The 24,157-nt window shown below is 35.8% G+C and overlaps 1 protein-coding gene across 1 annotated transcript in view; it reads right to left on the bottom strand.

Annotated features, from left to right (window-relative positions):
* Positions 1-9,626: 9,626 nt before the first annotated feature.
* Positions 9,627-24,157, bottom strand: part of CYSLTR1 (cysteinyl leukotriene receptor 1) — a 48,870-nt gene continuing 34,339 nt past the window's right edge. The window contains 3 exon segments of the mRNA XM_043569893.1: positions 9,627-13,149; positions 13,151-13,540; positions 17,217-17,302. Coding sequence (XP_043425828.1) covers positions 12,490-13,149; positions 13,151-13,513 — 1,023 coding nt within the window. The 5' untranslated portion in view covers positions 13,514-13,540; positions 17,217-17,302 and the 3' untranslated portion in view covers positions 9,627-12,489.

Raw genomic sequence — 24,157 nt, forward strand, 5'->3', positions numbered from 1 at the left:
TGAGAATCTTTTCATTTGTCTGTTGGCCACTTGTAAGTCCTCTTTAGAAAAATGTCTTTCTCAGTTCTGCCCATTTTTAAATTGTATTATTTGCTTTTATTTTGTGTTGAGTCTTATAAGTTCTTTCTATATTTTGGATTGTAATCTGTTATTGGGTACATCATTTGCATATATCATTTTCTATTCAGCAGATCGCCTATTTGTTTTATTGATGGTTTCATTCACTAAGGAAACGATTTTTATTTTGGTGTAGTCTCAATAGTTTATTTTTTACTTTGTTTCCATTGCCAGAGGAGACTTATATAGAAAAATGTTTCTATGGCTGGTGCCAAAGTGATTATTGACTTTGTTTTTTTTTTATTCATTCAGTGGCATTATGAGTTTTGATTGGAACATTTAGGCCATTGAAATTCAAAGTAATTATTCATGGGTATGTACTTATTATCATTTTTAAACTTGTTTTATGATTGTTTTTTAGTTCTTGTTTGTTCTTTTTTCTTGCTCTCTTCCCTTGTGGTTGATGGCTTATTTACTGATATGCTTTATTTGCCTTCTCTTATTTTTTGCATATCTATTACATGTTTTTGATTTGTGGTATCATCATATGTATATATAACATCCCATACATATATCAGTCTATTGGTTTGATGGTCAGTTAAGTTTGAACTCATTCTGAAAAGACTATTTTTTACTGCCCCCACCATGTTTTATGTATATGATGTCCTACTTTACATCCTTTTATTTTGTGAATACCTTGAGAAATTTTTATAGATATAATTTACTTTACTGCTTTTATGCTTTAGCCTCCACTCTGATTTTATAATTGGTTAATCTACTATTTTTCTTTTTTTGGAAAATGAATGTTTTTATTTTACCCTGGTTCATATATTTTTTCCTTAACAGAACTACGCATTTCTGCCTGTTTCAACTCTAGAAGTGCAAAAAAAATCATTTTGAAATAGTTTATTTTACATTTAAGGATATAGATATAGATGTGGTAAACACAAAAATCAAATTAGTGAGAGGAAACACCATTTTAACACGGACCACCCATTGATACCAAAACCGTGGGTGGGAAAGTTCAGCCTTCTGGGGAAAGGAAAACATGGACCTAGGAGAACATTCCTTAGTTCCTGAAAACTTGGGCACTTAGAAGTATATTTAGAAGTTACACTAAGTAGTATTCAGGACCAACAGCATCCCACATCCACATAATGAACTTTTTTAATTTTTTTTCTTTTCTTTTCTTTTCTTTTCTTTTCTTTTTCTCCTAATTCAACTTTTATTCACAAAACCAGGAAGTAGGCCCACAGGCTGTGGTTTACAGACATTTATTATAAGCTATGGAGAATGTCACATAATTTGTTATTAAGCAATAGTTAAATATTTGGAAGGCTGTATACCAGATTGTTTAATGTTGATTATATTTTAGGAATGGGAAAATGGTGTGATTTTACCTGCACTTGATATCTTCAAATAAGCAATAATTGCCCTTACAATCAGCAGAAGCAATGAAGATACTTCCATTTTGAAGAAAAAAAATTCAGACTTTGCACTCATTCTGCGTAGTTCAGCCCAAATAAATAATGTTTAACTATATTCTCACTATGGTGTTAGAGCAATTGTGGGTATTTTATTCATTGGCGATAGCAACCAGAAGTATAAAATTAAACTAATTAAATTTACACAAGAACAGAGTATAATTATGCTCAATCATGAACAAGTTTTCCATCTTGAAGAGTGTTTGGATATCAAATGAAATTCTGGCTTTAGTTATAGTTTTAATCTCTATTGTAGAAAAAGATAAACCTTGATGCAAATCCTTAGGGAATGCAAATTTTAAAATATAACAAAACCTGAGGAGTATACCTGGTCTGGTATTTCTCTGCAACCTGAATTTTGCATTATCAGAGCATTGGCCATCTTTTGCCTATTGCACTAGATTAGAAGGTGCCCGTACTTTCTTTTATCAAATGACATTAATAAACACAACTGAAAGAGAAAGCAGGCTGTCTACTCATCTGTTCTGCATGGTTATCTCCTTTGCTTGATGGCAATGTTGAAGATGGGATTTGAGCACTGGATCAGTAAGCACTATCCAAGCGATAGGACTCACTCTGTAGGTCTCTTGTGATGTTGAGGTTCTCTGATTTCATTATTCAACAAGTAATGAAACAGACTAAGTACTTTGTAAGGTTCAAGTCCTTGACTGTTATAAAGATGAAATGAATGGACACAATTTACATTTGAGATACATCATCCAAGTGCAGCTGATAGAACAGGAAGATTAACATGTAGTCTAGGTTAGAGCTTATTTTTATGAAAATGGAACCAAAACTCAACTTGTAGGCATTGAATGGCCTACCCTATGCTTGACTCTGGATTTCCAAGGCAAACAGTACCCCCATATTGAAATGTTCCTTCCTTCCTTCCTTCCTTCCTTCCTTCCTTCCTTCTTTCCTTCCTTTCTTCCTCCTCACTCCCTCCCTTCCTTCCTTCCAGGCAAACACTACTCCCATATTTAAATGTTCCTTCCTTCCTTCCTTTTTCTTTATTTTTCTCTTTTTTAAATTTTTTCAAAATTTACATCCAAGTTAGTTAGCATATAGTGCAATAATAATTTTAGGAGTAGAATCCAGTGATTCACCCCTCTATGTATAACACCAAGTGCTCATCCCAACAAGTGTCCTCCTTAATGCCCCTTACCCATTTAGCGCATCCCTCCACCCACAATCTCTCCAGCAACCCCCAGTTTGTTCTCTATATTTAGGAGTCTTTTATATTTTGTCCCCCTCCATAATATTATATTATTTTTGTTTCCCTTCCCTTCTCTTCATCTGTTTTGTACTTAAATTCCACATATGAGTGAAGTCATATGAAATTTGTCTTTGTCTGACTAATTTCCATTATCATAATACACTCTAGTTCCATCCATGTTGGTGCAAATGGCAAGATTTCATTCTTTTTGACTGCCAAGTAGTATTACGTTGTATATATAAACCACATCTTTATCCATTCATCCATCGATGGACATCTGGGCTCTTTCCATTCTTTGACTATTGTCAATAGCACTGCTATAAACATTGGGGTGCATGTGCCTCTTTGAAACAGCACACTTGTATCCTTTGAATAAATATCTAGTAGTGCAATTGCTGGTTGTAGGGAAGTTCTATTTTTAATTTTTTGAGGAACCTCCATACGGTTTTCCAGAGTGGCTGCGTGAGTTTCCATTCCCAGCAGCAATGGAAAAGGGTTCCTCTTTCTCTGCATCCTCACCAGCATCTGTCATTGCCCGAGCTATTAATTTTAGCCATTCTGATTAGTGTGAGGTGGTATCTCATCATGGTTTTGATTTTTATTTCTCTGATGAGGAGTGATATTGAGTATTTTTTCATGTGTCTGTTATCCATCTGGGTGTCTTCTTTAGAAAAGTGTCTATTCATGTCCTTTGCCCATTTCTTCACTGGATTATTTGTTTTTAGGTGTTGAGTTTGATAAATTCTTTATAGATTTTATATACTAGCCCTTTATCCTATATGTCATTTGCAAATATATTTTCCCATTCCATTTGTTGCCTTTTAGTTTTGCTGATTGCTTCCTTTGCTGTGCAGAAGGTTTTTATCTTGATGAGGTCCCAATAGTTTATTTGTGCTTTTGTTTCCCTTGTCTCTGGAAATGTGTTGAGTAAGAAGTTGCTGTGGGTGAGGTCACAGAGCTTTTTGCCTGCTTTCTCCTCAAGGATTTTGATGACTTCCTGTATTATATTTATATCTTTCATCCATTTTGAGTTCACTTTTTGTGTATGGTGTAAGAAAGTGGTCCAGGTTCATTCTTCTGCATGTCACTGTCCAGTTTTGCCAATACCATTTACTGAAGAGACTGTCTTTATTCCATTGGGTATTCTTTCCTGTTTTGTCAAAGATTAGTTGGCCATACATTTGTGGGTCCATTTCTAGGTTCCTCTAAGTGTCTGTTTTGTGCCAGTACCATACTGTCTTGATGATTACAGCTTTGTATTACATCTTGAAGTCCAGGATTGTGATGCCTCCAGCTTTGGTTTTCTTTTTCAGGATTGTTTTGGCTATTTGGGGTCTTTTCTGGTTCCGTACAAATTTTAGGATAGTTTGTTCTAGCTCTGTGAAGAATCCTGGTGTTATTTTTGATGGGGAATGCACTGAACATGTAGATTTCTTTTGGTAGTATCAACATTTTAACAATATTTGTTCTTCCTATCTATGAGCATGGAATCTTTTTCCATTTTTTTTTTGTGTCTTCAATTTCTTTCATCAGCTTTCTATAGTTTTCAATGTATAGGTTTTTTCACCTCTTTGGTTAGATTTATTCCTAGGTATTTTATCGTTTTCGGTGCAATTGTAAATGGGATCGATTCCTTGATTTCTCTTCTGCTGCTTCATTATTGGTGTATAGGATTTCAACCAATTTCTGTGCATTGATTTTATATCATGAAATTTGCTGAATTCATGGATCAGTTCTAGCAGTTTTTGGTGGAATCTTTTGGGTTTTCTGTACAGAGTATCATGTCATCTGAAAAGTGTGAAAGCTTGACTTCTTCCTTGCCAATTTGGAGGGCTTTTATTTCTGTGTGTTGCCTGAGTGCTGAGGCTAGGACTTCCAATACTATGTTGAATAACAGTGGTGATAGTGGACATCCCTGTCATGTTCCAGACATCCCTGTCAAGGTTTCAGTTTTTTTCCCATTGAGGATGATATTAACATTGGGTTTTTCATATATGGCTTTTATGATCGATTAATCTACTATTTTTATTATGCTTGGATTTACCTGTGAAATTTTTTCCTTTCCCAATTTTCTTCCTCCTGATTATGGCCTTTCTATTACACTCAAAGAATTCTCTTTAAATTTTTTTGGTAAGGCTGGTTTAGTGGTAATAAATTCCTTTAACTTTTGTTTGGGAAACTATTTATCTCTCCTATTCTGAATGATAACTTTGCTGTATTCTTGGCTGCATGCTTTTTTTCTTTTTAGTGCTTTGAATATGTAATGCTAGTCACTTCTGTCCTGCAAATTTTTTTTTTTTGCTAAAGAATATAAGCTGATAGCTCAGTAGAGTTTCCTTTTTATGTATGTAACTGTTTTCTCTTGCTGCTTTTTTTTTATGAAATTTATTGACAAATTGGTTTCCATACAACACCCAGTGCTCATCCCAAAAGGTGCCCTCCTCAATACCCATCACCCACCCTCTCCTCCCTCCCACCCCCCATCAACCCTCAGTTTGTTCTCAGTTTTTAAGTCTCTTATGCTTTGGCTCTCTCCCATTCTAACCTCTTTTTTTTTTTTTCCTTCCCCTCCCCCATGGGTTCCTGTGAAGTTTCTCAGGATCCACATAAGAGTGAAACCATATGGTATCTGTCTTTCTCTGTATGGCTTATTTCACTTAGCATCACGGTCTCCAGTTCCATCCACGTTGCTACAAAAGGCCATATTTCATTTTTTCTCATTGCCACGTAATATTCCATTGTGTATATAAACCACAATTTCTTTATCCATTCATCAGTTGATGGACATTTAGGCTCTTTCCATAATTTGGCTATTGTTGAGAGTGCTGCTATGAACATTGGGGTACAAGTGGCCCTATGCATCAGTGCTCCTGTATCCCTTGGATAAATTCCTAGCAGTGCTATTGCTGGGTCATAGGGTAGGTCTATTTTTAATTTTCTGAGGAACCTCCACACTGCTTTCCAGAGCGGCTGCACCAATTTGCATTCCCACCAACAGTGCAAGAGGGTTCCCGTTTCTCCACATCCTCTCCAGCATCTATAGTCTCCTGCTTTGTTCATTTTGGCCACTCTGACTGGCGTGAGGTGATACCTGAGTGTGGTTTTGATTTGTATTTCCCTGATAAGGAGTGACGCTGAACATCTTTTCATGTGCCTGTTGGCCATCCGGATGTCTTCTTTAGAGAAGTGTCTATTCATGTTTTCTTCCCATTTCTTCACTGGGTTATTTGTTTTTTGGGTGTGGAGTTTGGTGAGCTCTTTATAGATTTTGGTTACTAGCCCTTTGCCCGATATGTCATTTGCGAATATCTTTTCCCATTCCGTTGGTTGCCTTTTAGTTTTGTTGGTTGTTTCCTTTGCTGTGCAGAAGCTTTTTATCTTCATAAGGTCCCAGTAATTCACTTTTGCTTTTAATTCCCTTGCCTTTGGGGATGTGTCGAGTAAGAGATTGCTACGGCTGAGGTCAGAGAGGTCTTTTCCTGCTTTCTCCTCTAAGGTTTTGATGGTTTGCTGTCTCACATTTAGGTCCTTTATCCATTTTGAGTTTATTTTTGTGAATGGTGTGAGAAAGTGGTCTAGTTTCAACCTTCTGCATGTTGCTGTCCAGTTCTCCCAGCACCATTTGTTAAAGAGGCTGTCTTTTTTCCATTGGATGTTCTTTCCTGCTTTGTCAAAGATGAGTTGGCCATACGTTTGTGGGTCTAGTTCTGGGGTTTCTATTCTATTCCATTGGTCTATGTGTCTGTTTTGGTGCCAATACCATGCTGTCTTGATGATGACAGCTTTGTAGTAGAGGCTAAAGTCTGGGATTGTGATGCGTCCTGCTTTGGTCTTCTTCTTCAAAATTCCTTTGGCTATTCGGGGCCTTTTGTGGTTCCATATGAATTTTAGGATGGCTTATTCTAGTTTCGAGAAGAATGATGGTGCAATTTTGATTGGGATTGCATTGAATGTGTAGATAGCTTTGGGTAGTATTGACATTTTGACAATATTTATTTTTCCAATCCATGAGCAGGGAATGTCTTTCCATTTCTTTAAATCTTCTTCTCTTGCTGCTTTTAAAGTTCTCTCTTGGAGAACCTGGGTGTCTCGGTTGGTTAAGCGTCCAACTTTGGCTCAGGACATGTCTCATGGTTTGTGGGTTCGAGCCCTGTGTGGGGCTCTATGCTGACAGTTTAGAGCCTGGAGCCTGCTTCAGATTCAGTGTCTCTTTCTGCCCCTCTCTGACTTGCACTCTCTCTCTATTTCTCTCTCAAAAATAAATGGATATTTAAAAAGTTAAAAAAATAAACTTCTATCTTTATCACTACCTTTTGCCATTTTGATTACTGTATGTCTTCGTGTGAATCTCCTTCAGTTGATTTTGTTGGCGGTCTCTCTGTGCCTCCTGGATCTGGATATTTGTTTTCTTTCCAAGATAAGGAATTTTTCAACTATTGTTTCTTCAAGTAAATTATCTGCCCCTTTTTCTTTCTCTTCCCTTTTTGGTATCTCTATAATGCAAATGTTTTTCTTAATGTTCATTTATTTATTTTCAGAGAAAGAGAGAGCATGTGAGTGGGGTCAGAGACAGAGAGAGAGAGGAGAGAGAATCTCAAGCAGGCCCCATTCTGTCAGTGCAGAGCCTGACATGGGGCATGATCTCATGTGAGATCATGACCTGAGCCAAAATCAATAGTTGTCCACTTAACTGACTAAGCCACCCAGGTGACCCATCTAAAATGCACATGTTATTACACTTGATGTCACCAAGTTCCTTTAACACATTTTCATTTATTATTTTTTTGTTCAGTTTGATGCTATTACTGTCATCCTTCTTGCTGATCCATTCTTGTTCATTTTCTAGTCTATTATTTATTCCCTTTAGTATATTGTTAATTTATGTTATTCTTCATCTCTGATTGTTTATTTTGTTACATTTTCAATCTCTTTTGAATGTCTCACTGAGATCCTCCACTCCTTTCTCAAGTCCAGTGAGTATCTTTATCACCATTACTTTGAATTCTCTATCAGGTATATAGCTTATCTCTGATTCATTTTGCTTTTTGACTGTGTTTTTTTTTCCTTTTCTTTCATTTAGGACATATTCTTCTATCTAACTCTCTGTTTGTTTCTATGTATTTGGAAAGTCAGCCATGTCTCCTGATCTTGAAAATAGTGGTCTTAGGAAGAGGTCTTGCAGTGCCTTGTAGTGCCATGTACCCTTGTGCACCAGAACCAGGTGCTTCAGTGGTGTCTCTTATGTGTGTTGCATGTACCCTAATGTTTGGTTGAGTTGTGTTTGTCTTCAGTCCAGTCAGCTGCAAAACCTCTTTGTTTTGCAAGAATGGCTCGATCCTTGTGCTTTTAATGGGTCAGGCTGGGACACTTTTGGGTTGTAGTTGGGTCAGACCAAAAGTATGCCCTCAGCCCACTTGCTGAGGTTTGGGTCACATTGAACTCCAGGGTGCTATTTCTGTGTTGTCCCCTGAGAGGCTTCTTTTGGTGAGCAGGTCTTGCCGTCAGACCACATGTCTGCCTACAGTACATCTGTGGAGTTTTCAGTGACTTTAAACTACAGGGCTTTATTTTTATGCTTCTTTTTGTTGGTGGGCAGGGCCTGAAGTCAGTTCAGTGATCTGCTTCTAGGCCACTAATGGGGATAAAGTTGAACTCATGTGTTTGTTTATCTTCCCGTTTTTTTCAGGGCAAGCATCACTTTGGAGGGGTACTAGTCACTGTTGGGGTATACAGAATGAGAGCTGGTCAGAGCCACTTTGGAGGAACTCCTACAAGTGGGTTGGGTTTGGTGGGGCAAGTCTGTGGGAGACCATGGGTACGGTGAGCTCAGTGTTAGCAAGCTATGTGGCAAGTGTTCATGCTGGTTCATGCAGGTATCTGGGCATCTAGGTTTGAGGGTGGGTTGCAGAAATGGTGCCTACCCACTCTTTTGTTCTTGGATAAATCTTCTAAAGATTCTTGTCCCTCAAGTGCAAGTTCTCAGATTAGTAAATAAATCTCCATTCCATATAACTAGGTATTTTTCAGTTTGCTGCTTCTATGGTGTATCTTGCCAGAATTGTTTATTATGCTGTTTTTTTAAGGGTGGGGATTCATTTTCCTATCATCCTCCAGCTTTCCCAGAGCTAAGCCTGCTGATTTTTAAAATACCTAAATTTAAGCCTCACTGATTGTAATAACTCATGAAGTTAAGCTCCACTGGTTTACAAAACCAAGTTTTATGTGGACTTGTCTTCCCATTGCAGGTCCTCATGTCTGGGGTGCCTGTTTTGAGGTCTGTTCCTCTTCTTTCTTTGTGTTTGTGGTATCCCTCTCATTTGTGGTTAGTCTTACCAGAAGTTTGGTTTCAAACTGGGTGACTTTCCTACCATTTTTGATGTTGCCTGCTCTCTACAATTAACTGTGGACAGTTTATTCTTCCAGTCTTTGGGTAATTTTCTGGGTTAGTTGCACTGAGGTGGCTGTTATTTAGGTGTCTCCATGGGATGGGGTAAGCTTAGGATCCTCCTACTCTGAAATTTTCCTAAAATTTCCTCCACGTTGTTATTTTAGTATTGGACCGAGGCAATCTAACCCAGGATGTACACATGAAGATGAATAGAATAAGTGAGCTTCTTTTCCTACCTCCAGTACAGTACTTACTAAAAAGGGCCAACAAATTTACATTGCTCTAAAATATAATCTCATCTTTCAAGTTCCTAAAAAATTTTCACTGTTGGAGTTACTAAAGGATTAGTAAAAGTTAAATATTGAGGTATATATTTAATTATCTCAAAAGGCCATTTAAAAGTCAATTAAAAATGAAAAATCTTTAGAGTGAAAGCCAGGTGATTTTGAGAACTCCAAATCCCAAAGTTTAGAGTCTGAGATGAGTATACAAAGCCATTTATGTTTATTCTGGAGAACAAAATACAAAACATTGCTTCAACATTTGAAATCGTTTTTTGAGATACAGACCTATATTAGCTGAACAAAATTAAAAAAAGTCAAGTGTATAATGAAAATGAACTTGAATAGCTGATGGGATTTCAAAGAACTGTTATAGACCAAATGTATGTGAAGACTGTGTCATGGTAATGCCACAGGGTATTATATAGTCATTAAAAATTATAAACATTAGAGTCCTTCTAATGTCAATATTCTAGGATAGTATACAATATTCTTAAGATTTTTTTTCCAAATAAAATCATAGGCTTTAGTTCATGGTTCATGTGTTCATGTAAACAAATTAAGACTGTAGGTTATTTAAATGTATTTTGTCAAATAAACAAATAAATCATTGAAAAACCCTTGCTTCTCTTTATTTTGAAGATAGAACATGGTCCAGCAGGATAGCATAGAAAATTAAGGAATTGAGCTCTGGAGTCAGACTACCTAGATTTGAATCTTAGTTCTGATCCTTACTAGCTGCCTGACAATGGACATTTACTTCATTTCTTTGTGCCTTGGTTCCTAAGTCAGCAAAACAGGGATAAGAATGTTATATATATCACAGGGAAATTGTAAGCATTAAATGAGTTGATATAGATAAAGCACTTAAAACAGAATAAAAGCTCAATAATTATTAGGTACCATGGTTAAAAGGCATATTTTTCAACCTCAAGGAATTTATAATCCCATAAAATGATGATTCCACTTTGGGAGAAAATACATACACATATTAAAAAAGGAAAATAAGTACTAAACAGTTTCATATAAGATACAAAAATAAATGACATTAAAGAATAACAAATCATGGTTAGATTGTAGGTGATTGAATTATGGTATGTTTCTATGTGGGAGAAAGTGGGACTGCTAGTGGAAGTGAAAACATAGGAAAACACCTAGAGGTGGGAATAAGTAAGACACAAGTTTCTTTTATGTGCATTAGAATTTCACTATGCCTATATTTTGTTCTAATTCTTTCAAAATTTAGAATCCATGTAATAAATACGAATCATTATTTTTAACAAAACCATCTATATACTTTAAAATTATTTAAAAGTAAAACTTTAACATCTGTATGTTAACATCTGTATGTGTGTTATGATCACATTTGAGTTTCAAAAATGCCCTGTAATAAGGCAGGAGTATTATTATTCTTATTTTATAAATGAGGAAGCTGACGATCAGAACTCATGTCACTTGCTTAAAGTTATACCACTTGTAAGTAATAGAGACAAGATTAGCAACCAGGTGTTCTAGCTTCCAATTTAGTGCTCTTCTACCACACTATACTTACTGAATAACAGAAAGCTTAGTACATGATAAATGAGGACTGATTTTTTTGATAAATAGTATGTTTGATCTTTGTCTCAACCAAGGAAAAATGGTATAGGATAAAAGTGTAGATACTGCTAAATCTCAGGTATGTTAAAAATAAAAATAAGTAAGCACCAGTTATTACTATGCCTTAGAAGTCCTCTTTATTTCTGGTTTGAGTGTTTTCCTAAAGGGCTGCAACATTAGAAGTGAAATAGAAATAACATACACATGGAAGATTCAGATAGAACTTCTCCTTTCATAACTTTCTTTTTTTCTTCACCATTATCATTTATTTCCTCTGAGGTAATGTGCCTTTTGAAACACATAATAAAGGAACAGACCACACTTCAGCAAAACCTTGCCATGAATATTATATTTCAGCTATAATCAAGTTGTGTCTTAAGAACAAAGATTCCACTGTAATATAAAACCCACTGTAAATATATCCTTGATACTCCTGTCAATATGCCAATAAAGAAGTAAAAAGTATAAAACAATAATAAAACAACTTCTACTCATAAATGTATATCATAGAGCAAAATCTCTGACATAGTTGTATAAATATAAGTACTTCTTAAAACAATTTGTAATATCAACATTCAAATTTTTATTCAGAAACCTATTGGAGCTAGTTTTGATACCAGTAATAAGCATGTAGAAGAAAAGTAGAATCCCTTCTCTCTTCTTTAGATAAATTTTAAATTACTTTTGTTCATATATGGAGGTGCCAGTTGTCTAGTTTCTTAAGGAGGGATTGTATGTCATATAGGGAGAGAATTACCTATAATAATGTCAATAAGCCACAAAAACTCCACTATTCTCTTTTGAGAGCCTGGGGTTAGGAGCAGAAGAAAACTGGACACAAACTGGTTTTTGACCAGGCTTATATTCTTCAGTTTCCAGATTGCACATTGCATGGGGCCTTTAGGACTATTTGGTAGGATATTACTGTTCTATCACTTGCATATTCTATTTTGGAAAAAAAATGGCCCTACTTTGCCTAGTCAGTCAATATTACAAAGAAAGAGGGTGATGGGACATTTTATGTAGGTCCTCGGTTATTCCAGTTCTCATCTGATGAAATGCCTGCAAAGGGATATGTTAGGATGATTGGGGACTAATTGCTAATTTTGTATCTTAAAAAGCTATTTCTTATCCTTTGTAAAGTTTTTATTTGAGGAGAAAAACTTTGATCTCAGATCCATTTTTTTTAACAATGCCAAGACAAAAATATTCTTCACCTTTTGGTGAATGATCAAACAAACCACTTATAATTTAGTTCATAGTTGTGGACCGAATTTTTAACACTTAAAATATCTTTACAACCCCTAACAGTGTGGATTCATAAATGAGATATATTTATAGGCACACATTCATTTAAGTATTTGTAAATTATTAATGGAAATTCTTATTTTTATTACAAATAGTTTGAGATAATACTTGTTTGGGAAACTCTTTTCATTGATTTGCATTAGAAATAGGCTTAAATTATTCTTTACATATTTCTTCTTCTTTCTCTGGCAAAGAGGCCTTTTTCTTGGGTACATAAGTCACACTGGACAAAGAATGCTTTCTAATTGTAGACAGCCTTCTCCTAAAGTTCCCCCCTGAAAAGAAATATAGGAGAGGGTCAAAGCAACAATTTGATGCAGCCAGAGACAAGGTTATGACCACTGACTTTTGCATTCTAAGAACAGAATCACAGGGTTTAGTTTCATTGTGTAAAAAATGAAGGTGGATGGTGCGTTGAATATGATATGGCATGAAGCTGATCAAAAAGGCAGCTGTCACAACTATGATCATTCCTATAGCTTTTTTACGGCTTGACAGATTTTTGTTCATTGAATTTTTCAGTAAGGTTAAAATGATCATTGTGTAACAGACAATTATAATAACAAAAGGAATAATAAATCCGACAAACAATGACACATAATGCAAGACCAAAACATGATTTTTAGCCTGATTGTCCTGTGGAGGCTCAAAGCACTTGGTATTGTTTTTCTCATCTTTGTAAGATGTGGACATTAAAAATGGAGAACTGGTCAAAATTACAAAAATCCAAATGCCAACACACACAAATTTGGCTTTCTTATGTTTAACCAAATTAATGTTCTGGACTGGGAAAACAATTGCAATGCACCGGAAAAAAACTCATGGCTGTCATAAAGAAGATACTACAATAGAGGTTGACATACAAGGCATAGGTGCTGAGGCGGCACAAAAAGTCACCAAAGAGCCAAATGCCTTTGTGAACATAATAGACCACACGGAGAGGCAGTGTACACACGCACAGTAGATCTGCTACTGCTAAATTAATCATGTATACTTGGAAAGCTGACTTCTCATGATATGTTTTTATGAGGACATAGAGCACAAAGCTATTGCCAAAGAAGCCCACGACGGAGATCATAGAGTACAGGGTAGAATACACTTGATTGCGGAAGTCATCAATGGTATCATTGCACGTGTTATTACTGGCAGAAGAAACTGTCAGATTTCCAACTCCATCCATATTTCTCTAGGAATGTCTGCTTGGTGCCTAAAATACATACATATATATAAAAATTTTTTTCTTGCCATTTTTTACCAGATAATAAATTACAGGAAGTACTAAGATTTCACTTTGTAGTGTCATTATATATACTTTTTGACCATGGTAGGAAGCACAAGTGGTGGGGAAATGAAGAGATATTCAGCTGCATCTTGCCTCCAAGAGAAGGGTTTGGGTCCTACAGGCTCAAAGAAAACTCTTTTTCCCCTCTTTTTTCCATCCAAGTTTGCCTAATGGACTTACTCTTAATCTTCAAGACATAGCTAAAACATCTCTGCTTTTCTTTAAGTCATATTACTCTAGTACTATTCTGTAAATCTTCCTTTTAATTGAGTTTGTTTCTCTATTAGATAAAATCTTTAAAGATAGTAGTTTCATAAATATAAATTTCATCTATCTTCTATCTACCTATAGTTATATATCTATCATCATCTACCTATTGGAAGAGTATTGAATTCACTTGGAGAATATGATCTAGGTGAAAATGCTTGTTTTCTTCAAGAAAGCTGCCTAGGTAACATCTGCTGGTTGATGCTCATCCAGTTGCTTTAATTAGAGAAAAAAGTTCCAGAGGTAAAACACGTTTCTAAAATCTGCACCATAAGTTAAGGCTCTGAGGAAAGATGTAGCATAACTAGTTGAAATATACTTTCTGGGTAAGGGTATTGTAACTGTTTATCCTTATTCTCTTCCTAGACTCACTCTCAAAGTCATACTATTCAACAATACATGATCATTTCTCTTTATACCAAGGGGTTGTTACTTGGTCTAATTTAGTTAAGTTATATCAAGACGGTCAATTAAGGCAGTAAACAAGCTCTGATCAGATAGAGCTAGGGATGAGACAATGTAGAAGTAATGATTTCTAGTGTTCCTCCAGATTCTTTTATTCTTTAAGAAAGTGGGAGCACCTCATCAATGTATAATATGGTGGATAATTTTTTACTGAAGTCTTATTTCTTGGACTTTTACACAGCTTCTGCTCCCTAGTAAGAAAGAGTTGGTTGGGGTTTGTAAGGTGGAAAGACTGACTGAATATAAAGAAGTCCCAACAATAGAGGGGACTGATCTTGTCTCTGAATTATAAATACAGAAACAGACAGCTATGGTAGTGGTTGTAGGTGGGATATAACTTCCGGGTTTACTACTGCTAACAACTTGGCCAGTTCCATTTTTTCTTTGATTAAAAAATTTCATTATTTTTCACCAAGAACTGTTGGTATATGACAAAAACAATGAGGGTGGATATCTAAGATCAAAGAGAAAAACGAGGTGACTATTCCCAACTTCTGGTTTATTTCTCGGGTTTTTTTCCAGCTATCCACCTCTTTCACCATTGGCTCCCTGAACTCAGGTGCAATTATGGGAAAAAGGGAAACCACCTAAGCTTAATCTAGTCTTTTTTTGTTAGCCCTATTACTAGGTTTTCCACAAACTGGGCAGTGTTATGCTGAGGCACTAGATGGTGCTGTTGAGATTTTTGATATAACTTGTTTTAAGAACTACACTTGAAAGATATTAGATAATTACCATCTGTCTTTCCTACCACCATCTTTACTCACTACATCATTATTTCCAGAATAATTTCCCTATATTGGAGCTTTCAACTATGTCATGCTCTGTTCTAAAACCTTCAATGGTCACTGAGTGCCTTCAGAATAAAATCCAAGCTTCTTGGCCTGATATTTAAGGATCTCTACACTCTAGTTGCAACTGAATTTTCTTAGCTTCTCTTTCACTTTTCTCTTTTACACACCTTATATTTCTTTTTTTAAAAATGTTTATTTATTTATTTTGAGATAGAGCATGAGCAGGGGAGGGGCAGAGAGAGGGAGAGAAAGAATCTCAAGCAGGCTCTGTGATGTTAGCCCAGAGCCCTATGCGGGGCTTGATCTCACAGAGAGATCATGGCCTGAGCCAATATCAAGAGTTGGATACTTAACGGACTGAGACACCCAGGCACCCCTACACACACTGTACTTCAATGAAACAACTATTTTATTATGCTAGGGACATGTGTTACATGTTTTCCCATCTGCTATCTTTTTTCATGGTATTTCTTTTTCCCTAAATGCTTTTTGTTTCATCTATGTATATGCAAAAACTACCCCCCCTTTAGCTCAAATTACACCCTCCTTGACTAAGAATTTCCTTATCCTCCTTCCACAGTAATTTCTATCATATTCTCTTCTGGGGAACTTTAAATTTATCTTTCAGATCAGCAATTTGTACATATATGTTGTCTTTCCTTACAGACTATCTTGTTGATATATAAGAAAGCATGTCACACAGGGCTAATACATATGTACCTTGACCATAAGTGCTCAATAAATTTTGGTTGAATGAATGAATACATGAATGGTGAACAAGTTTGTTATCTGAAAGGTTTTTTTTTTTATTTTTTTATTATTTTTTTTTTATTTTTGGGACAGAGAGAGACAGAGCATGAATGGGGGAAGGGCAGAGAGAGAGGGAGACACAGAATCGGAAACAGGCTCCAGGCTCCGAGCCATCAGCCCAGAGCCCGACGCGGGGCTCGAGTTCACGGACCGCGAGATCGTGACCTGGCTGAAGTTGGACGCTTAACCGACTGCGCCACCCAGGCGCCCCTGAAAGGTTTTTTTTTAAGTTTATTTACTTATTTTAAGAGAGAGAATGAGCAGGGGATGGGCAGAGAGAGAGAGGGAATCCCAAGTAGGCTCTACACTGTCAGAGTGGAGCTTGATGCAGGGCTCAAAACCCATGAACCTTGAGATCATGACCTAAGTCAAAACCGAGAGTTGGACACTTAACTGACTGAGCCACCCAGGTGCCCCTTAAAGTATTATTTATAATTTAAAACCACTTAGAGTTATTTTTGCATTCCAATATCATTTAAAATTATTCTACCCTCAGAGCCTAAAGCAAAGTTGCTTCCTAAAGTATTAAGAAAAGCACTAAATAATAAAGCTAACTGTAAGATTAAAAAACATTCATATCTTGACACAGACCACCCATTTATTTTTCTGTTAAATATTAGAAATTTGAAATTCCCAGATCTTTGAATAAAAGATGCCAAATAAAACTGATAAATAAATTAATGAAAAACAGATGGTCATTTGTCCCATTAATAAACTTTCTAGTCCTTACAGACCAACTTAAGTTTTCCTAGTAATGTTTGTATTTAGTTTCAATTGTTTATTTATAATTAAGTCACATCCATGACTTATATTAGATTATAAAAAGAAAATTATAAAACTTTCAAACAAGTAATGAATCCTGGAGGGGTAGAGATCACTTAGTCTAAGGCACTCATTTCACAAATGATGGCTTTGTTTATCTTAAACAACATTTAATTCATTTTTATAGAACTTACTATGTATGATCCCCCAATAATGAGATCTATGCTGTAAGGATACATAGATACCTAAGATCCCATCCATGCCTTCAAGCAGCTCATAATCTGTTCATGGAGAGGAGTGATGACTGAGAAGTATGGAGAGGTTACAACACAGTATGATAAGAACTATCTTAGAACAAAGCAAATGGGCTATTAATTGGTTAATATAAACAAGAAATAAACATACATAAAATTAATTTTTGGTTCAGATTACAAAAAAGGTTACTTTGTTAAGATAATTTGCAAGTTGAAGAAACAAGATTGATTTAGAAAATGGAGCCATACCTCTTTCTGACACTGCAGTGCCTTTCACAAATGTTCCTAGTTAGTGGTCAGTGCTTCTTATAATGTAATTTCAGATGAAGCCTAAGCTGAAATCATAAGATTGAAAAAAAATTTAATGACATTAGAAGTATTCTAGAAGGGTCATGGGAGCTTAGTGGCCTTAAGTACAGATACAGAGTGTGTCATGGGACATCACAGCTTTAGGACAGATTTAGGGCTAGTTATTGGATTCCATGCTTCCTTCTTTTCCTTCCATTCATTTTTACATCCCCAGGGGAGAAACTTGGAATACAGACCAGGGCTGATCACAGATATTTGTTTCTGTGTGCAGGAAGCTTCCATATCTAAAGATGAACACAGTATCATAAAAATACTCCTCTCTCTATGAAACCATGATATTTTCCCTATTTTCTTTTCTAAACCATTTGGTATTAAGTTCAAAGGGGAAATAATTTGGAAGTTCATATCTGAAGATATAGTTTGCTAGAAAGAAGACTTAGAACATTAAAAATTTCAGATATATCTGTCTGGAATGGTTTAGGGACAATTTTCCTTTAAGGAATAATAGATTAGAGGACCTTGGACTCTTCTCCCTAAAAATCTCATAATAGTAGTTATTGTTTATATCACTAATTTGGCATATATTATATACCTGCAGAAACCAACTGTTTTGTAGTTTGTACAGTTAACTTTTCATGAGTATATGCTTCTTCTCTTCAATTAAACCATATCAGAAAATCTAACAAAGTATAACAAATCTCCAAGAAATGAACAAAGAAGGGTTTTCATGAAACATTAGCAACCTGGATACTTCCCCCCTAAATTTGTATTCCCCTATGGCAATTTTCATCCCTGTCTGCAAGGACTACGGAGACTGGCCACTTTTTTATTTATCTATGGTCTAAGTACCAACAAAATAAACACCTTCCTCCAGTTTATTCTTAGCAAGTATAAACACACTGGGCCTTTGTAAATAACTCTGCTGAAAAAAAAGGAAATCACAAGGAAAATAAAGGAAATTCAGAAATATAAAATATAGATATATTTAAAAGTAGGAATCTCAACCTATAGCTATAAAATATGTATTGAATCCACCCTGTGTTCAGATAATCATTTTAAGATGTTCTCCAACTTCTTTTCCCTTTCTGAATTTCCCTCCTTCTCCAGGTAAGGAGTTGACATAGGTAATGTACTACTAGCAGTCTGGATGAAGTATGGACTGAAGGTGGGGAATTAGTCAAATTAGTCAAACTGTGTTGGCTTTTATTCAGTAAACTTTTTTTTGCTTAGCTTGTCCTAGGTCTCTGTAATCAATAAAGGTATACTGACAGAATATCGAATGAAAAAAGTCTTCTCTGAACCTTAAATTATATAATTCCATTCATTTATAGAGAAAATTAACTTTGGCTCTGTCACAATTTTGTATTTAGACAAAACATATTTTTTCCTAGTGTGCAAAGAGAAAGAAAGTTTATGAATTTCCAAGACCTATCTGTGAGAAGTATAATATTACCAGACTAATGTACTAGTTATCCATTTCCATGGTAGCTGTGCAATTATAACTTAATTCACACTACATGTACAAATAAGTAAATGTCACATTGTCTGGGCAACAGTGTAGTGTTTCCTCAAGTTTGGGATTCTGAGGTGTCTTCTATTATTTCCTAAGAAATTCTGAGCTTTGCACATAGTGGGCATTCAATACTTTGACTCATTACCTTTCTTTTTTTTTTTTTTCAGCTTCCTAGAGGATTCTTGTCTCTGACAGCAGTTTCTGCCAAAATTAGATTCTACCATTCTTATCTGGGTGATTGGGTGGGTAGACGTCAGACAAAAAAGTAAGAGTATGAGTATGTGATTTTTAAATTTTAATTATTTAATTCAGGAGTTGCTCAGAACTTTTATTTGGGTCATTTGAAGTCCATGAACGTGTGTGTGTGTGTGTGTGTGTGTGTGTGTAAATTTCTTTCCTTCAGCCCTTAACTTCCATTGAACCTGTAACATGGTCAAGCTCCAGTGAATGAGGGAAATAAGAGATACAGAGATAATCTGAGAATACAAGGCCCCAATTCATGTACCATAGTCTTTATTGTTGCTGCATTAGAACTACCTACAAACAAGAATGACTTATACACTTTGTGTTCTCTAAGCATGGTCTGGGTAGAGCTGATGATATACAAGTGTCCCTAGGCTTGTGTCTTCTATCAAATGAAGATAGTAATAGTGATTCTTTTTCATTTCTAATAAAAAAAGTCATTCCTGTTCTTCTCAATCTAATTTAGTATCTTTCTCCATTAAAGTTCTGCAGTATTTTGTTTTTACTGTTCTTGATCATTTTCATTTCTTGTTTTGTGTCATACTCATCTCCTGGTTTTTCAATTTAAACTTCTTCATAATTCCCACTCCAGTTCCACTAGAATTAAATAACAAAAAACAAGTCTTATTCTTTTTGTATTTCATGCTATGTACAGTTCAATGTGTTTTAAATATTGGGTGATTTGAATTAATTTTTATATACTTTCATTAATGTCTTATCAAAATAAGAGAGAATCTTTGCATGTAGAAAGACAATGAACATGGTACAAAGTTTGTAGAACTGATAGGCATAAGACCTGGACCATCCTCAGACTATGGTGGGTGATTAATTGTGTGATCTTGAATAAATCACTTCCACTCTGTGATCTTTTCACTTATTTGCAATTAAATAGGTTTATATTATATGATCTCTGAATTTCCTTTCAGTTTCCCATTGTATAAAACTATGAAGACCAGGGTACTTTTTTTCCTTGGTTTACTTTAATCCTAGGGAAAAAAGAGCAAGTAGGATGAGAGATCTATGGCTTTACTGAAGAGAAATATGGACAAAAGTTGTTTGAAAGCTTGATTTAAGACTATTAAGATATTCCCTGAGTTTTAGGTTAACATTTGAGAGAAATACTCAATTCTTCTTTGAATGTATTAGCTGCTCTCAGAATATTAACTTGGTCAGAACCTCTAAAGGCAACACAAGCATTTTTAGTGGTTTCTAAACTAGTGCTAATCTTATGATGTAAAGCTGTCCCACTTTCTTTTGTTTCTTTAATTTTTAATTTTTTAAAATTTACATCCAAATTAGTTAGCATATAGTGCAACAATGATGAAAAGAGTAGATTCCTTAGTGACCCTTACCCATTTAGCCTATATCCCCTCCCACAACCCCTCCAGGAACCCTCTGTTTGTTCTCCATATTCATGACTCTATTCTGTTTTGTCCTTTGCCCTCTTTTTATATTATTTTTGCTTCCCTTCAGTTATGTTCATATGTTTTGCCTCTTAAAGTAATCATATGAGTGAAATCATGTGATTTTTGTCTTTCTTTGACTAATTTCACTTAGCATAATACCCTCCAGTTCCATCCACATAGTTGCAAATGGCAAGATTTCATTCTTTTGATTTCCAAGTAATACTCCATTGTATATATATATACCACATTTTCTTTATCCATTCATCCATCGAAGGACATTGGGCTCTTTCCATACTTTGGCTATTCTTGATAGTGCTGCTGTAAACATAAGGGTGCATGTGTCCCTTTGAAACAGCACACCTGTGTTCCGTGGATAAATGCCTAGTAGTGCAATTGCTGGGTTCTAGGGTAGTTCTATTTTTAGTTTTTTGAGGAAACTCCATACTGTTTTCCAGAGTGGCTGCACCAGCTTGCATTCCCACCAACAATGCAAAAGAGACCCTCTTTCTCCACATCCTTGCCAACATCTGTTGTTGCCTGAGTTGTTAATGTTAGCCATGCTGACAGGTGTAAGGTGGTATCTCATTGTGGTTTTGATTTGTATTTCCCCGATGATGAGTGATGTTGAACATTTATTCATGTGTCGATTGGCCATCTGGATGTCTTCTTTGGAGAAGTGTCTATTCATGTCTTTTGCCCATTTCTTCACTGGATTATTTGTTTTTTGGGTGTTGAGTTTGATAAGTTCTTTATAGAATTTGGATACTAACCCTTTATCTCATATGTCATTTGCAAATATCTTCTCCCATTCTGTCAGTTGCCTTTTAGTTTTGCTGATTGTTTCCTTGGCTGTGCAGAAGCTTTTTATTTTTATTTATTTATTTATTTTTTTTTCAACGTTTATTTATTTTTGGGACAGAGAGAGACAGAGCATGAACAGGGGAGGGGCAGAGAGAGAGGGAGACACAGAATCGGAAGCAGGCTCCAGGCTCTGAGCCATCAGCCCAGAGCCCGACGCGGGGCTCGAACTCACGGACCACGAGATCGTGACCTGGCTGAAGTCGGAAGCTTAACCGACTGCGCCACCCAGGCACCCCCAGAAGCTTTTTATTTTGATGAAGTCCCAGTAGTTCATTTTCGCTTTTGTTTCCCTTGCCTCCAGAGACGTGTTGAGAAAGAAGTTGCTGCGGCCAAAATCAAAGAGGTATTTGCCTGCTCTCTTCTCAAGGATTTTGATAGCTTCCTGTATTACATTGAGGTCTTTCATCCATTTTGAGTTTATTTTTGTGTATGGTGTAAGAAAGTGGTCCAGGTTCATTCTTCTGCATGTCGCTGTCCAATTTTCCCAGCACCACTTGCTGAAGAGACTGTCTTTATTCCATTGGCTATTCTTTCCTGCTTTGTCAAAGATTAGTTGGCCATACATTTGTGGGTCCATTTCTGGGTTCTCTATTCTTTTCCATTGGTCTGAGAGTCTGTTCTTGTGCCAGTACCATACTGTCTTGATGATTACAGCTTTGTAGTATAGCTTGAAGTCTGGGATTGTGATGCCTCCTGCTTTGGTTTTCTTCTTCTATATTGCTTTGGCTATTCGGGGTCTTTTCTGGTTCCATATAAATTTGAGGATTATTTGTTCTAGTTCTGTGAAGAATGTTGCTGTTACTTTGATAGAGATTGCATTCAATATGATGATTGCTTTGGGTAGTATCAACATTTTAACAATATTTGTTCTTCCTATTCAGGAGCATGGAATCTTTTTCCATTTCTTTGTGTCTTCTTCAATTTCTTTCATCAGCTTTGTATAGTTTTCAGTGTATAGATTTTTCACCTCTTTGGTTAGATTTATTCCTACATATTTTATGGTTTTTTGTGCAACTGTAAATGGGATCTATTCCTTGATTTCTCTTTATGTCACTTCATTGTTGGTGTATAGGAATGCAACCTATTTCTGTGCATTGATTTTATATCCTGCAACTTTGCTGAATTCATGGATCAGTTCTAGCAGGTTTTTGGTGGAATCTTTCGGGTTTTCCGTATAGAGTATCATGTCATCTGCAAAGAGTGAAAGTTTGACTTCCTCCTGGCCAATTTGTGTGCCTTTTATTTCTTTGTGTTGTCTTATTGCAGAGGCTAGGACTTCCAATAGTATGTTGAATAACAGTGGCAAGAGTGGACATCCCTGTCTTGTTCCTGACCTTAGGGGGAAAGCTCTCAGTTTTTCCCCATTGAGGATGATATTAGCATTGGGTTGTTCATATATGGTCTTTATGATCTTGAGGTATGCTCCTTCTATCCCTACTTTCTTGAGGGTTTTTATCAAGAAAGGATGCTGTATTTTGTCAAATGCTTTCTCTGCATCTATTGAGAGGATCATGTATTTCTTGTCCTTTTTTTACTGATGTGATGAATCTCGTTAATTGCTTTGTGGATATTGAACCAGCCTTGCATCCCAGGTATAAATCCCACTTGGTCATGGTGAATATATTTTTTTAATTTTTTGTTGGGTCCAGTTGGCTAATATCTTGTTGAGGATTTTTGCATCCATGTTCATCAGGGAAATCTCTCTATACTTCTCCTTTTTAGTGGGGTCTTTGTGTAGTTTTGGAATCAAGGTAATTCTAGCTTCATAGAAAGAGTTTCGAAGTTTTCTTTCCATTTATATTTTTTGGAACAGCTTCAAGAAAATAGGTGTTAACTCTTTCTTAAATGTTGGCTAGAATTCCCCTGGAAAGCCATCTGGCCCTGGACTCTTGTTTTTTGGCAGATTTCTGATTACTAATTCGATTTCCTTATTGGTTATGGGTCTGTACAAGTTTTCTATTTCCTCCTGTTTCAGTTTTGGTAGTGTATCTGTTTCTAGGAATTCTTCTATTTCTTCCAGATTACCCATTTTATTGGCATATAATTACTTATAATATTCTCTCATTATTGTTTTTATTTCTGTTGTGTTGGTTGTGATATCTCCTTTTTCATTCTTGATTTTATTTATTTGTGCCCTTTCCTTTCTCTTTTTGGTCAAATTGGCTAGTGGTTTATCAATTTTGTTAATTCTTTCAAAGAACCAGCTTCTGGTTTCATTGATCTGTTCTACTGCTTTTTTGGTTTCGATAGCATTAATTTCTGCTCTAAACTTTATTATTTCCTGTCTTCTGCTGGTTCTGGGTTTTATTTGCTGTTCTTTTTCCAGCTCCTTAAGGTGTAAGGTTAGGTTGTGTATCTGAGATCTTTCTTCTTTCTTTAGGAAGGCCTGGATTGCTTTATACTTTCCTCTTATGACCATCTTTGCTGTATCTGAGAGATTTTGGCTTCTGGTGTTATCATTTTCATTGACTTCCATATACTTTTTAATTTCCTCTTTAACTGCTTAGTTAGCCCATTCATTCTTTAGTAGGATGTTCTTAAGTCTCCAAGTATTTGTTACCTTTCCAAATTTTTTCTTGTGGTTGATTTAGAGTTTCATAGCATTGTGGTATGAAAAGACACATGGTATGATCTCAATCTTTTTGTACTTAGGGATGATTTGTGTCCCAGTATATGGTCTATTTTGTTCCATGTGCACTGGAGAAGAATGTATATACTGCTTCTTTAGGATGAAATGTTTTGAATATATCTGTTAAGTCCATCTGGTCCAGTGTGTCATTCAAAACCATTTTTCCTTGTTGATTTTTTGACTGGATGATCTGTCCATTGCTGTGAATGCGGAGATGAAGTCTCCTACT

Source organism: Prionailurus bengalensis, chromosome X (genome assembly GCF_016509475.1).
Source record: "Prionailurus bengalensis isolate Pbe53 chromosome X, Fcat_Pben_1.1_paternal_pri, whole genome shotgun sequence".
NCBI lineage: Eukaryota > Metazoa > Chordata > Mammalia > Carnivora > Felidae > Prionailurus > Prionailurus bengalensis.